The sequence below is a fragment of the Neophocaena asiaeorientalis genome, unplaced genomic scaffold, assembly GCF_003031525.2.
Source record: "Neophocaena asiaeorientalis asiaeorientalis breed wild unplaced genomic scaffold, Neophocaena_asiaeorientalis_V1.1 scaffold299, whole genome shotgun sequence".
Taxonomy (NCBI): domain Eukaryota; kingdom Metazoa; phylum Chordata; class Mammalia; order Artiodactyla; family Phocoenidae; genus Neophocaena; species Neophocaena asiaeorientalis.
In genome coordinates this window covers 2,945,666-2,962,502 of record NW_020172626.1, presented here as the reverse complement: position 1 = coordinate 2,962,502, position 16,837 = coordinate 2,945,666, and the positions used below count along the sequence as shown (strand labels likewise).

The following is a 16,837-nucleotide window of genomic DNA, read 5'->3' as shown; positions in this document are numbered from 1 at the left end:
ATGTTAAAAAAAAAAAAAAAAAAAAAAAAAAAGAAAAACAAACATGTTTTTTGTTTGCTTCTTTAGTTCAGAATGATTGTAAAAGAATATTTGATAGAAGACTTTCGTGCATTTCTGAGACTTATTGAATCAAGTATATGTGATTAAAAAGAAATGAGATTCTGCTTGAATGCTTAAATAATCTCTTTAAAAAAAAACTTTGTGACTTGAATGCTGAAGTGGAGCATATATAACTGAAAGGCAAAGGAATATCCATCTCCATGCAAGAAAAAACGGGCTTAGTTTGCAACTTGAGAAATTTTAGATGGTTGTAGGAATGCATTCTTATTTTTAAAAAATTGCTGAATCAATGCAGGCAAATGAGGATCTGTCCTATTTCTACTTCCCTGAGAGGAGATTAGACTGCATTTCTCGGTAACACAGTCTCAGGGGCTTGTGTCCCCTTGAACACAAACAATAGACCAGAGGACCTTCCGGTCCCGCCCAGCCCTGTAATTCAAGTTCATCCCTCCCCTTTCAGCGTGGTGGTTCCAACCAGTGGCCGGGACTCCCTGTGCTCTTAAAGTATTGCCACTGTAAAAGCCATCACTGACAGGTATTTAAGAATATTATGACTATGTTTTCTAAGAGTTGATTTAAAATTCGAATCACTTGATCAGTTCCTATAGGTTCCTTAATATGGTTTAACTTCCTGTTAGGTTGACTTATGAAATTGCCATTTCTGCGGGTCCAAAAGGTCTACGGTTTCATGTGGCCACAACCTATAGTTGAAACTATATCAATGCTTTATCCATATTTTGCATTTTGCTTGGATTATTGTGCATTATTTTTCTTTTTCCAGCCATTGGGAGCAGTAGCTTCAGCCCAAGACCGTCTCACCAATTCTCCCCACCACAGATTTATCCTTCCAAGTAAGATATATTTTCTCTTAATAAATAACTTTTCTGAGTAGTCTTTTACCTTATTTCAAGTCGTGTCTGGTGCCCACACGTTACATCTTAATTTAGACTAAAGCGTGTTTCATAGAGACCTAAATGTATTTACGCAAATTTATTTGGAGCATCACCTAGGAGGGACACTGTAGTATTTTGGTTCTTTGTGTATTACACTTGAAAGTTTTACATTAAGAAACAGTCTTTAACTGGAATTTGTGATTTGGTTGGTAATCAGTTACCTTGCATGTTTCCATCTAATGCATGGGCTTTCTATTTTCTGTCATTTCTGACAAATAGCAGACCATACCCACATATTCTCCCTACCCCTTCCTCACAAACTATGGCTGCATATGGGCAAACACAGTTTACCACAGGAATGCAACAAGCTACAGCCTATGCCACGTACCCACAGCCGGGACAGCCCTATGGAATTTCCTCCTATGGTGAGTAATCCCTCGGCTTTAGCACTGATGTTGCCTAGTGGGCACACCTGTACCTGTGAAAGTTTCACAGGAGTGGTACTTAAAGACGATCCTCTTGGGCCACTTGAGAAAGGGTGGTCACCTTTTGTGTCTAAATTCTTAAAATGGTCGTTTCTAATGAACATTGGAAGAGCTGGTAGTTACTTATCTTGAGGTCAGAGGTGGCAAATACCATGGTTCACATGCCCTCTTGCTCTCGTTTTGTTTTGTTTTGTTTTTTTTCCATTTATATCTCAATTCTTAATTTGCCACTTGAGCGCTTGGCTCTGGAATCCAAAGTATTTTGGTGCATATTTCTGATAAAACTTCTGTGAATGGAGTCTTTTGGGGTGAAGATTCATTTCCTATTTATCAGATGCTGAGCTATGATTAGAGAAGTACAAGCACAGTTCAACAAACCCTGGCTCTAAACTTGAGGGGGGGTAGTAGTCTCAAATTTCAGCATTATCAACCATTAGGAAAAGTGATCTATATCATGGCTTGGGCTGCACTTTAAAGAGGCCAATCAGGAAACATTTAAAGCTCACATCCCTATTTGTTCCTTCCCACCTGGAGATTATCTTTATCTTAGTGTAATTTGACTCAATTGTTACAGGGTCAATACCTGTAAATTAAAAATAAATCCAGCCAAACCTCAAAGTTTAATTTTTTAAAAGCTTAGGATTCCAGAATACCTTCACTTCCATTGAATGGTAGTTGTAATTTTAAACAAACTGCAGCTTGTTGGAAGAGAAAAATATGGATTATTGGCATTTTATTAAGAAATAAATAAAACCTAGTGATCCAGAAAAAAATACATGAAAGTTTGGGAGCAAGACCGATAGAAAAAACTGGTGGAGTATTTTGTGATCAATATTCTAGTTATGCTTCTGCTGCTATCGTTATTTCATAAACTTTTCTCAGTATATTGAAAGAAATAATGTTCTTCTTTAAGCATTTCGTTAATCATTAGAAGGTAAATTATTTTTTGCTTTTTTGTTCTGTTTTTACCCCAAATCAAATTGGCCATATATACATTTCTTATCAAATATATAGAAATTAAAATCTAAATTATGTATGACTTCAACATTCATAGTTTTATTTTAAAAAGATCACAACTGAATGTGATCTAGGGAGGTGTTTTTCAACCAGACTTTAAAAACAGCCATAAAATGGACTTTCTAGAATTATCTTTCATTTCCATGACTTTTAGTCGTTTCCCAAAATAACGTTAAATATACATTAAATTTGTCTGTAATTTACTTTTAAACTATCCTTATGCTAAAAGAGGGAAAAGATTCTATGATTTGAATTGTGTAACTTCAGTCCTATAATGTGAGTTAAGGCAGTCCCCAATTTATATCCTCAAAATTTATTTGTAAGCTGATTATTTGAAGTAGAAATGTATTTTCCAGTACAAGCAATACTCAAGTACTGTAGACCTATCAGTGCTGCCAGGGGAAGAGTACCATTCCTGTTACCGCCTTGGCTGCCACTCACACAGCTCTCTTGTTTTTCTTTCTCTTCCCCATTCAGTCATGGAAGGGCCCTTTGCCAATTTCTGGGCTGCGGGGTAGGGACTTCTCTAGTTCTAAACCATCAACAGGTGGCCCTGTTGTCTGAAATAGTTGTTCCAGTAGAGTGAGATGAGCAGAGGTTCGGAAAAATGGGGATTTTCATGTGGTAGGTGGGGATCGGGGAGGTGGTGAGAGGGAGTCTCAGTGTAAAGGGCTTTGATCCCAGGACCTTCCATGCTTATAAATCTTCTGGGAATAATTCTCAGTCCTTAGTATTTTTCTGATCACCTCCTTTCTTCTCTTTTCGTACCTTGAGGACAAGGAGATGCCCCAGTGCTTCCGACCAGCCATTCTCTTTTTCTTGGGCCAGTGCATGGAAAAATATGGCAGCCTTCCCCTATTGCTTGCTCTGAAGGAAGAGCACATCGTTTAGGGGTTTTAACTGCTGATAGTTAAGGTCCTGATAGTTCTAGAAGACTTTCTCCAAGGACTTATGTCCCCTGACTTTTCACCTAGACCTAGTAAGAAAAGATAGGCAAATCTTTTCATAGTAAGAGCAAGGGGTCCACGAGGAGGAAGAGGTTGTGCCATTCTTCACTGGATCTGCGTGGAGTCGACCAGTGAGATGAGTTGGACAGCTTGTGGATAGAAGCTATGGACACAGGTGTGGCTATGGGTGTTTTCTACCTCTTCCTGCTTTTCCTTACCTGTTCTTATCACAAAGATGCCCATTCTGAGCCTCCAGGCTAAAAACAGAGGTGGCACAGGTGAAGCCTGAAAGCAGATCATTATAGCATCAAATGGAGAGAGAAGGGGGAAAATCTCTATTGTGACACCATGAAAAGGAAGGGAGTTTTCTAGAGCCATCTAACCACCTGTCTTGGGCACTTGTTTTTCCAGGGACCATTTATAAGTGTGGGTTATTCATTGGTTTGGGATTGCCTGTACAGGGAAAGTCACATTTAAAAAAAATGCTAAGGTTGTGTTAAGACTGAAATGTAAGGCCATTATGAGGTTACTTAGAGATACTTCAGGAATTAGAGTAGGCTCTCTTCGCCAAGAGTCAGATTCTTCCACTGCCTTAGGAAAGTTACCTAACTTCATTCTACTGATGAAATTCCCCTAAAATGGAAATAAACAGTGAGACTACTGTGTATTCTAGATCCCAAAGATATTATTTATCTTAAGTGAAAAGTAAAATTATTCCAAAATGTGAATTCCCTTGGCAGAAATTTTCATCCCCTCCCTCTGTGGGAATTAAGGACAGTTGTTAACTTTCCTGAGTGTCTTTAATTATGATCCAGGGCTGAGCCCTAGTACAACGATACCGCCAAACCCAAGTCCTGAAATTAGGATGTCAGCCTGGCACTTTGGGAAGTATTGGGGGGCCACAAATACATTATTTTTACATTATGTGATGAAAAGAAAGTGTACTTTATGTTACACTTAAAACAATTATATTTGAATAAAAACCTGAAACTATAAGGGACAAAAAGAACTACTTGTCAATTTCTCTGTGCTGTTTATAAAGCACTATGCTGTTCTATAGGATTGAGTTCTTTATTATTATCCTTCTCTTGTGCTTACTGCCTGGTAGGATCTGGATATCTGGGAGAAGGTTTCCCCCTGTGTTGCTTAGTTCTATGCCCAATATTGCTACCTCTGACCTCAAACTGCGTTGTGTACTAAAATCAGCTTTGTGGTAGAAAGAGTAAAGAAAAAAAATGTTTTTAATGTTGAGGCTAGAGACTCTAATTAATCACTTTTTAGAAAAAATATTTTGATTCTGATGTTAATGCAACAACATTTAGAATAATGTTCAAGTTTAATTATGGCCATTTCTGGACCGTAAAGATCTTAAACTCTTGTAAAGCAATACAACTAATTATAGAAATGATATCACTGGAGTTAAATTTTATAGAAAATGGAATTCAGGAAAACAAAAGAAAAGAATAGTGCGGATAGGCATTGAAATCTGTAATAATCCTGGTTTTATTCTTTTTAATTGAAGTTACAGTGAAGGGTATTTCACTCTATGGCCTTGGTTATTGAGATAATACTGGGGGGGGGGGAAGCGTTTGTAATTGGATAGTTGTGGGAGTGTTTTTGTATATGGACCAGCTATTGAAAATGAACAGATAGATAAGCTATCACTAACTGATTTAGGTGCATTGTGGGCAGGCATCAAGACTGAAGGTGGATTGTCACAGTCTCAGTCACCTGGACAGACAGGATTTCTCAGCTATGGGACAAGCTTTGGGACCCCTCAACCTGGACAGGCACCATACAGCTACCAGATGCAAGGTCTGTATACACACTGGCATTGCTCTTTTCATTAATCCTGTGGGGCAATAATTACTTTCTAAAGTGGCACGTGATGTTCTGTGTAAGTAGTGGATGATGGTGAAAGTGGGCTGGGCTTGGAGGCAAGATAACTGGTTCTAGTCTGGTTCTTTACTTCCCTGCTCTCCAGGCCTGAATTTCCATATTTATAACATCCAGGGGTTAGACTGGATGATCACTCAGGTTCTTTTACAAAAAGCTCTAGAATTCTTTGTGTCATTGAAGTTTTCTGCCTTTGCTTCTACCAACTAAAAAAAGCGTGAAAAAAAAAAAAAAAAGCAAAGTCAATGATGTAAGAGGTTGTAGTACGATACATGCTAAAAACCCTGGCACTTGGTGTCGCCAATCAGCCTGTCTCAAAGGGGTATGTTTTCTTCATTTTCATTATCACGGCTCTGGAAATAGAGCATGTGATAGGTGTTGACTAAATGATCTGCCAAAGACCAGGAGATCAAATTGACAGCCACTCAATGCATCTTCAAGCTATTGCTTCCAAGGACGCATCCCTGGGTTCTGATTTTGAAACTATAGACAAAACATAATGTAAGTGCAAGTCATATGGATGACAGCTGAAAGTTTACGTTGTCAGAGCTGTTTCAAGAGTAGGCATTACTGTAATTAGCAGATTATTATCGTGAAAATGTGTCTAAAATACTTGAAAATTGTTCTCGCATAATTTAAACATTCTCCTAATATTTTGTTTTTACCGCTAATCAGTTTAACAAATGATATGCATCCTTTCAGTAGTGCCAAGCTATAGTAGATTTAAATACCTGCTATTTAAAAAAAAAATTATTTATTTATTGAGTTGATGTACAATATTACATAAGTTAGAGAAGTACAACATAATGATTTACAATTTTTAAAGGTTATATTTCGTTTATAGTTACTACAAAATACTGGCTATATTCCCTGTGTTGTACAATACATACTTGTAGCTCATTTATTTTATACATAATAGTTTGTACCCCTTAATCCCCTCCCCCTATCTTGTCCCTCCCCACTCTCCTCTCCCCACTGGTAACCACTAGTTTGTTCTCTGTATCTGTGAGTCTGTTTCTTTTGTGTTATATTCACTAATTTGTTTTATTTTTTGGATTCCACATATAAGTGATGTGATACAGTATTTGTCCACCTTTGGCTGACATTTTTCACTCAGCATAATACCCTCCAAGTCCATCCTTGTTGCTGCAAATGGCAAAATTTCTTTCTTTTCTTATGGCTGAGTAGTATTCCATTGTATGTGTGTGTATACCACATCTTCTTTATCCATTCATCCTCTGGTAGACTTAGCAACCTGCTCTTTTAAGTAACAGATGTGTTATAGACACCTTTTCACGTCAATAAAATCTATTTTATGGCATCATTTTAATGGCTGCATGGTTTCACAGATATATCTTATTTAACCCCCCTATTATTGGACGTCTGGAGCAATGCCATGAATATCTTATGTGCATGCGTAATTATCTCCTTTGAGTAAACTTAAGTGTGGAATTGCTAGGTAAACTGTTTTCAACTCTTTTAGGGATTTGTTATATATTTCCACAAGGAAGGGCTGTGAATTAGCATGAACACATTAAATATTTTACTTTTTAAAAAAATTGTCATTTTGGAAGGTCCGAGATTTTATTGTTGTTTTCATGTGTATTTTTAGAAAATTGAGCTGATAAACCAGTTTTTCTTTTCTTGCATGGTGGTGTTTGTCTTTTCTTATTATTTCTTATATTACGTCTCTTAAACTTTAGTAATGTTTTATAGATGTATTTCCGGTTTATCATTTTTAAGAGCTTTTTTTTCCTGCACGGGAAGCTAAAATTTTGTGGGACCAGATTCATTAATCCTTTCATACTTGGTTTTGCCTTTGGTATAAAAAGGCATGGATTGTAAAGTTTTGATATATTTGATGGCTACAAAATTAAAATTACCTTATGACAGATAGCATTTAGTGTTAGAAGGTTATTACTCATGTGCTTGATTCCAAAACTTGAAAGCTGCTCTTGGAAAAGAGCTGTGTTTCTCCACATGCTGAATATCAGTTAAGTAAAGGGATAAAAAGAACAAAAATTGATGAGACTTCATTAAAGAATCGAATAGTCTTAGGCTTTAGTAATGAAACGGATCATAAGGCAAGCAAAGTCTGTTCGCTCCTAAAGCTTTCATTTGTGTCAAGGAGAGAGACAGTAGACAAACAGACAGATACATTATGCAATTGCAGAGTCTTAGGAGAGTTATGGGGAAAAAAATCTGGCACTATGGTCGGTTCCGTTCTACTCCAGGCATCCAGTCTCTTTAAAGAGAAGTGGATCCTAAAGGTCAGAATGAAACAGGTGAAGTGCCTTCCGGAGAGGAGAGATAACTACACGTGTGATTCCTGGCTTGAGCCCATGTGCAGCCCTTTGGTTACCATCCACAATGGGCTGAGTACAGAAATTGCGAGTTAAGTGTTTAGAAACTTTCATGGTACGTCCGTAGTAAATCTTATGGTGGTGAAATCAGACATGCACTCTGTGTCTTTTCTTTTTTCATCTCATTCTTTTAGTCATACATAACTATTATATTTTGCTAAATTTTCAGCCTGGGAAGGATTAGGAGAAGAGAAGCGTGCTGTGTGTCTCAGAGAGTTCAAGAAATATTGCCCTTGACTTAGCTTTATCTTTCTGTCCTCGCAGATCCAAAGCTTATGTGGCAAGAAAGTTCCTAAGAGGACTAACTAGCTGTCAGAGTTGTAAGCATAGCGTCAGTGTAGAGAGCGGAGTGGACGTGAAAGAGGAGAAAAGAACGTTAATTTGGAGGTGGAAAAAAGCCTATTTTAAAGCAGAAATAAGGACATGTGTAGCACCAAATATAGCCAATATAGCGTTGCTTTTCTAGTTATAGGTTTCATTGCATCTGGGATGTTGCATTACAACTTTCTGTGTTTTTAAGCGTCCCCTGGTTGAATGGCCTTTCCAGTGGGATTTTAGAGTCCTTTTTCCATGACTGAGGTATTATTTCATATGGATATTTCTATAATGGCACCTCACTCATTTTCAGAATAATCCAAAATATGACTTTCACACACCAAGCCAAAGAATAATACGCTATCAACTTGAAAGTTGCCAGTCTGATGCTGGATGATGATACGTAATAGGCTGTAAACTCCTTATGGTCAAATGTGGATAAGTAAGCAAACTCTGATTAATATGTATTTCTTAAATATTAAGTGCGTTGTAGAAAATGAAGTGGATGAAATGATTTTATCCACTGTGCCCAGTCATGGGAATCTATTGACCTTTGTCTTTGCAATACTTCTTTGTAATATAAAACTTGCTACAGTGTCTGAAATTATTGTCAAAATTCTCTAAATTCTATTATCCTTAATGAATAACAGTGATTTTTGCTTATATCAATCTTATATCTGTTAAAAGATCTTAGAATCCTGGATGACAGTATATGTTTTTTAGTGATTTGGGAGCGTTTTACCTAGTACTTTCTCCAGTATCCTTTGACCTTTTAAATATCTACCTTTGAAATATAAGGTATGATGATGAGTTATTCAGAGATTTAGTTACTAAGATTTCATAATGTTAGGATTTCACGATACTAGAAGGAATTTTCTAGTAACCCAGATGACTCAGTGGGTGTTATACTCATTCACTTCAGGAAAAATTTTTGATGATCACCTCTTTGGTTCTGTGAGATTTAGAAGGTTGGGCTTAAAGGTACGGTGAAATCTTGCACTGCGGCTAACAGCGTAAATTCTAGAGTCAGGCTGCCCATCCAACGGCCCTGCCCTTGCTGTCCGCGGGACTTCAGCATGGGGCTTGACGTCTCATGTCTCCATTTCTTTGTCTCAAATGTGGGGATAATATTATCTGTTCCCACAGTAGTATTGTGAGGTTTCATTGAGATTATCCGTGTATATCACTCTGACCAACATCTGGCACGTAGTCCCATTCAAAGGCTTATTTTTATTTACTGTGTTCATTGTGGCAGTGATGTGGTAGTGGTGGGGGAGGGGTGATTATTATCATCATCATCATCATCATCCAGCCTTCTGAAATAGTTCCAGATTAGGAAGCATTACCTAAATTCTCCTTCTCTCCCATTCCCCAGGAGGAAAAAAAATTCTCTCTATATGAAATAAATATAAAAAATTTAATATATATACTATTATATATGTGTCTATACACACACACACACACACACACACACACACACATATATATATATATATATATAAATATATATATATATATATAACCAGCAAAGAGAGCTCCAAGAACCCAGTAACCAAATAAGCATAGCAAAAAAAGAGCCAGATCTAACTCATGTGCCGGCAAGGAAGGAGAATCACTATCAACAAAGGTCAGGCTTTGTGTGCACGATACAGACGTACAGAAGAAACAAGAGAGAGCAGCCAAGAACGTGAAGAAGATCAGAAGAGAGAAATGGCTGTGTTGGCAGCAGCGGTGGTGGGCGCTGGAAAGCAGGAGCAGTGGGTAACACAGAAGGGCCACACGGACAAAGAAATAAACTCAGCTCTGCAGTGATGGGAAAGAAAGCGGCATCAACCTGGTCCTTACGCCCCACGAATCCCTGCGGCCACAGTGCGACTTGAGTGCGAGGAACTGGTGGGGAAAAGGGAGGTAATAGCCGTGTAAACACCAAATTATTTAGTTCGGAAACCAAGATTAGGGAGGAAGATGGGAACGTGACAAGCTATGCTCTATCGAGATGGAAAACTCTGCTGCCCATAACACAAAAAAACAGCTACTGTTTATCGTAGGCACTTATCATATGCCCAGCACTTTTCTAATTATTTTACATATATTATTTCATCCCTGCAACGACCCTGAGCAATGGCTTTGAAGGTTAAGAATCTGAAAATGCTGACGAATACATCAAAATGGAGAATGGTTTAGAACTGTCAGACCCTGCCATGTTTTCTATACGCTTAAATGACCGCACCTATAGGGGAGGCGCTTACAGAAAACTACAAAAACAACGAAATGTAGTTGCCTGTAGTATGTTTCCCGAAGGGTGGATTTGCTCCTTTGGGAACTGAGATACTGCATTACACGGCTAGCTATGTAAGTAGTAAAAAAAAAAAAAAAAAAACCAGCCTGTGGAGCTTAGAAAACTTTTTTTAGAGAGCTCATTTCCGAGCACTGTCTGTGTTTTAACATTTTCATGGCACTTAAGGAAAAGATTGAACTGGTAATTTGTGGGCATTTTGGCACTGCCTTATCTTGTGAACTAGGCCAGCCTTGGTGCCCTCGTTTAGTCCAGGTGAACCTTCTAGATCCTTCCAGCTCCAATGTTCAACACTTATGTCCGTGGCAGGGTTCGGTCAATCTGGCACATGCCGTTTTAAGGCAAACAAGGATCAGATTTTTAAATGCACTAGTTTTTAAATGCACTAATACTAAAAGCCCACAGAGTAAAACCTCAGGGACTGGAAAATCTGATTGCTTTTATCTTTGCTGCAAGATTCTGGAAAATTCTATTTCTGCTTTTATTGGATCTCTTTTGTACATCCAGTGAAAGATTAGAAACTTAAGTTTAACAGAGAAAGACAAGATGTTTCTGTTCGTGGACAACTGTAGAGTTCACCCTGAGGAAGTGAAATCCTTGCTGGTAGTTTCTGACATCTGCCTGCTCCCCAGGGTCAGCTTCAGTGTTTCTGGAAGAAGTTATGGATGGTGTGAGATTTTTCTTCACACGCCATTGACAAACATGCAAATGAGTGAGTTGAATGAGGGAGTGTGGACGGACAGAGGGTGCCTGGAGACCCCTGGGTCAACCGTGCAGATCCTGTAGATAGTGTTTTCAATGCTGCCAATCAAAGGGCACTGACAACAGGAATGAAGGGGGGGCGTGTGAGTTTATGTATATGTCTGTGTGTGTGTGCACACGTGCGTGCGTACATGTACCAAGGGCAAGAAACTTAGGAGAAACTGCTTTAGCCTATGATTCACTGACCCGTTTCACAGAATATCTGCCAAGCTTGTCATAAGCAAATTTTATTCTCCTTTTATGTAAAAGAGGCATCTGACTTGAAATCAAGCTTTTCGTTATAATTTCTTAAAAACACAAGTTCCAGACCTATTGCTGGCATCCCCATTCATTCATTTACCCACCCCCCGCCCCGTCCTATACACTATAGACTTAAGAGTACCATCAACCACAGAAAACAAGAAACTGTTCAAAATTTTGAGGCTGAGTCATAGGAAGAAAATGACATTTTGTTTAGCAATCTGTTTGAGATAAGGAAGTGCAAACAATTTTCACACGAAAAGTAATTCAAGTTAAGTCTGGTCTCTTAACTGGTTAAGCTTCAGCTTTGAGGCAAACCCAGGTTTCCCTAATAACTTAGTTCTATTGATCGACAGTTGCAGGGGGTGACCATCTCTTCTCATATTTTCATTTTATTTGGTAGTATGTCTGAAATACACAAATGTTTTGCTGGGAGTGGAGAGGTCTGTTTCACAATAGCAGTTGGAAGTTAAGATTCATAAGAACTCTAGTTCTCTTCATTTGGGGAAACGAATTTGGAATTTAGCATCGTAAAATCCTTGGTTACTTTATTATCGTAGTTTGTTGAAAGCAGTCTTCCCCTGTGTTCACACTAGTAGGTGGAGCTGAATGGAGACATCACAGAATCGCGGTGGTTGTGTGGAATGCCTTTCTGAGTGTTTTACTGCCCCAGAGAAGCAGTGAGGTGGGGACATTCCTGTCATTCTGCAGCAAGAAGGTGTCAGGATTTGCCACGATAGATGGGAGGGACTACACAGATGCGCATGCCCGAAACCCAGAGGGCTCTGGAAACCCCGCTTGGTTTATTTTCCTTTCGGTTTTATTGCTCTCTTTTAGAGGAGAAAATCACACGAATTCTAACTCCGTCTTTGTATATAATGTTGTTTGCTCTGTTAAAGAGATTGGAGTTCCAACCAGTGAGGAGAGACAAAAAACAAGGACAGGGGTTTGTTAATGGGACGCTGAAGGGTGACAGCTCCACAGTTCTCTGCACCTCGCCGATCTGGGGCTCGTTATGAAGCGGGAACCGTCCAATAATAATCTAATAAGGACAACCACCCCGACTTCCGTTGGTCTGCCTGTCTATAGCTTTTCAAATATATAGTTGAAGTCTTTCAGTTATTAGTTTTTTAGAACCTCAAAACTGCTTACCAAAATGTACTGTTAAAGTTTTTTCATTATCTATAGAAATGGTATTTTTCCTAACTTCAAATATATGGTTTTAAGAAAATATTTATTAAACCTTTTAAATAATCTGCTCTGATAAAGCCTTCGAGATGTGCACTTTCTGGCATAAAATGACAGATGAGAGTTACAATTGGAGAAAAGCTATTGCAGCTTGCATTGATGTTCACAATTTCTCTTAATTGCTTTGCCATTCTACTCACATTTATATTTTAGTTTGTGGAATTTTTTGCATTCTAGAATTTTTTTTTGGCTTAAGTTGATTTTTTAACAGTAATATTTTGTTTCAGTTCTTTTGGCATCTTGTGTTATTTCAAATGACAAGTGTTGAAAATTGTATGGAGGTCTTTTGAAATCCAGTAATAGCGAAAATTAATCAGAGATCAATACCCAAATTATTGTCGGTATGAATTGGTTTTTAGTAAAATATAGAGAAGTAGATGAAGAAAGATAAATAACAAGGTTTTGTAGTCTTTATTACCCTAGTTACAAATTGTCTTTGAAATAGAAAAACTATTACTGAGATAAAAAGGAAAACTTGGTCCTTTAAAAGCCTTCTTGTAAGAAAAGGGGAAAACTTTGGTTTTAAATAGCCCATCTGGCCTTCAGAGGCTTTTCCGCAGGGAGCTCCACTGACTTCTGCCACATAGATTGCGCCCGATGATGGACATAGCCCATGGCAAAGAGGCCAGGGAAGGAAAGCAAATGGACTTCTGTGAAAATACACGAGGGACAGATAGCATCCTGCTTGCCGAGTAAGTGCTAGAAAATGCTCTAAAACATGGGAAATACAGACAGGCCCCAGCAGGTTCCAGCATTCTTATGTTGGCTGGGATTCTGGTTTTTAATGTGAGTCCTTGTTCTCTGTTCAGTAGACCTTTGACCTACATGTTACCTTTTTTTTTTTTTTGAAGTTATAGCTGGGCAGTGTTCTCCAGGTTAAGTGACACACAAAACTTTGATTTGATATTTTAAATCATGTTATAAATCAACATAGGCTGGGTTCTTCTTAACTATGAAACAGTAGTAAGGATTTATTAATAAAGGTTTGGAGGGGTTGGTTTATTTTTAAACTACGATCGCTTAGCATCTATAGAACTGGGTGGCCACACAGGGTCTTCTAGCAAGACTGTTTCTTGTTTGTTATGGTTGGTTGACGAGACCACCACCTTTTCCCTATAGCAACCCCTGATGGTGACAAGAAGAAAGCCAGTATTTCTGATACACTATCCTTGGGTGACTATATAATTTACTTTTAAAATTATTTACCAGCCTCAAAAGAGTTACAATGAAGAAGTCTTTTAGAAATGAGATAATTATTTATGAAATTGCTCAGATGCCCTTGTCTCTACCCTTTGTGTGTCTGTGATGTTTGTCCAGCAAAAAATTAATACCACTTTTATGTCCTCCCCACCCCTTTCCCTTTTGGTAACTATAAATTTGTCTTCTATGTCTGTGAGTCTGTTTCTGTTTTGTAAGTAAGTTCACTTGTATCATATTTTAGATTCCACATACAGGTGATTAGCAGATACAAACTACTATATATAAAATAGGTAAACAGCAAGGACCTACTGTATAACACAGGAAACTATTTTCCACATCTTGTAATAACCTATAATGGAAAAGAATATGAAAAAGAATGTATATATACATGTGTGTAAGTGAATCACTTTGCTGTATACCAGAAACTAACACAACATTGTAAGTCAACTCTACTTCAATAATAAAAAATTGAAGTTAAATTAAAAATATGACTTTTTACAATATATAATTCACTTTCAACATCGCTGAATCAGAGCATCTAAAGGGTGCGTTTTGTGTGGTAGAATGGTAAATGGTGGCCTGGAAGTGGAGATAATGGCCATTCCCTGACTCAGAGTCCTTGGGCCAGGAAATCACCATTCTCTCTCTGACGAGGATCCTACCTCACATACTGATATGGGAAATAACCTGAGACAATGGATGTGGAAATACTGAAATATAAATGGACTGTAAATCGTAGGATGTTATTGTGTTCGAAATTTGAGATTTTTTATCTGCAAGCAAGGCTTTTATTTTCATTCATGTACCCATGAAATACCAATATCTGAGCTAGATCAGTGATATTTTATGAGCGGTTCGAAATTCATGATGCTTAATTAATTTAATATTTTATTTGATTTAAAACCCTGCTGGATTTTCTTTCTGGAAATTCAGACATATTTTAAATCCTTCCAGAAGGTGCTTCTAAGTCCTGTATTTAATATTCTTCATGTAATTTACATCTAAAGTAGTGATTATAATCTAATTGTGTGTGTGTGTGTGTGTGTGTGATATGCGGGCCTCTCACTGCTGTGGCATCTCCCACTGCAGAGCACAGGCTCCGGACGCGCAGGCTCAGCGGCCATGGCTCACGGGCCCAGCCGCTCCGCGGCATGTGGGATCTTCCCAGACCGGGGCACGAACCCGCGTCCCCTGCATCGGCAGGCGGACTCTCAACCACTGCGACCCCAGGGAAGCCCCTATAATCTAATTTTTAAAGCTAGGCCTTCATATATCATCCAGTTTAAAAGAAACCAGTAAAGTGTGTGTCCTTTAGATAAAATCTGAGAAATAAACAATTATTATTTGGTTATTTTTCCTTTCCCCACTGTCTTTTTCATTGCCAAACAAATAAGGAAGTTGAGAGATGGGCCTTCAAATCGCTCTTCCAAACAGCCTTCTGCCATCATTACCAGACACACACACACACACACACACACAATTGTGGAAAGATTTCCTCTTGTTACTACACCTGCTTCTTTATGACAGTCGTATTCTCACTGGACCCTGTTGTCATTACCATCCTGGATTGAAACTCAAGTACCAGTTCTGTCTCCTACTGGAGCCTACACGAAACCCTTCAAAGTCAGACGTGGTTTCTCCTTGTCCATGTGAGACAGGTGAATAAGTAAAACACATGAATTTAAGGAACTTATGGTCAGGATAAAAGCAAGGCCAATGAAGGCTGTTCTGAGAACAATGGTATCAATTATTAGTGAGCTCGAGTTCCCAGAAGGTAAAATCAGTGCAGAGAAGAACAGTCAGGGAAAGCTTATTGGGAAGATAGGACATTAGCCAGATCATGAAGGATGGGAAATGGGGATTGACGGAGAGAAGCATTAAATAAGAGGAGCAAGAATGAATAAGATGAGTTTTCAGGATAGCGGGGACCCCATCCTGAATTCATGTAGTGAGCTGTGGACAGGCAAGCCTTGGAAAGTAGCTTGGTGAGCATATTCCTCTCCTGGGCACCTCCATCCCCACCTGTCCACCCCAAACGCTAACCCACCCCCATCTCCAGGCCTAGTCATATAAACAAAAATATCTTTGCATTTATAACACCTCCTCCAGTCCTTAAAAGGAAAGTCAGAATCATAACATTTCCCACGTCCCAATATGCTAATATTGGTATGATCAATATTCAGATTCCTGGGTTTTTCTGATAAAGAATGTCATTTTGCTGAACTGTTATCCTTTTCTTAAATGATCAAGAAACTTCTGTCACCTACCTTTAGTCTCTTTCCCTACTTCCCTATAAACCTTTCACTCTCACATCTTCTCCTTTGGATCGTTTATACTCACTGTGTACCAGGAATACGCTCCTTACATTTTCTGTGTATTTTCTGTGTATTGTCCTTCTCAGTCTAATCAGATGTTTTCATTGACTGAGCAGCTCCACGTCAGAACTTGTGATGCTCATGTAGGTAACACAAGCCAACGTTTCCTGGTGGTGCTTTCATGAGATTGTGTGTTTTTAAACTTTCCTCAAAGGATAGACTCATGACACCCACTTCTTTTGGTCCAAAACACCCTCTAGAGTAGTAAGCGTGCCAATTAGATGTGCCAGTAGTTGCTGTGGACTGAACTAACTTGGAAAGGTTTGTTGTTTTTTTTTTCATAATATAACATATATAATCTTCCCGTTCAGAATATAAAAATTTTCAACTTTAAAAAGAAGATAATGGAATGAAAAATAATTTTGTCTCCTAGAGAAGTTCTGAAAGGAAAGATTTTTCCAGTGTTCTAGTCTGGAAATGAGTGTCTCCCCTCCATGCCAGAAAAGAAGAATGGCTATGATTTTTCACAATAGTGAACTATTTAAACAGATAAGATTTCCTTTTCACTAGTGGGGGAGAAAGTATCACCACTGCCACCCTGCTTGGAAGGTAACTTAATTCCAAACTCTACAATGGGAATTCTTTCCACTTTGGGGAATTTTCATGATTTGTTACATAAAATGTAAAACAATTTATCATAGAATATTTCTGTTCTCTTTACCTAGAGGTGACTTTTCATGTAAAATCTTTTGGATCTAGGAAGGAAAATACTTCTATATTATTTTGATAAATGAATTCTC

General features: G+C 38.3%; 1 protein-coding gene across 8 annotated transcripts in view; it reads left to right on the top strand.

Annotated features, from left to right (window-relative positions):
- The window catches only part of EYA1 (EYA transcriptional coactivator and phosphatase 1), a 151,099-nt gene that overhangs the window by 34,106 nt on the left and 100,156 nt on the right, over window positions 1-16,837 (top strand). For 2 of the 8 annotated variants that reach the window (XM_024739007.1, XM_024739001.1), the window contains exons 3-5: window positions 842-911; window positions 1,233-1,378; window positions 5,095-5,217. In XM_024739007.1, coding sequence (XP_024594775.1) covers window positions 842-911; window positions 1,233-1,378; window positions 5,095-5,217 — 339 coding nt within the window. Of the gene's footprint in view, window positions 1-841; window positions 912-1,232; window positions 1,379-5,055; window positions 5,218-16,837 lie in introns of those variants that run through there. The other 6 variants (XM_024739004.1, XM_024739003.1, XM_024739005.1 and 3 more) reach the window with 4 other exon arrangements.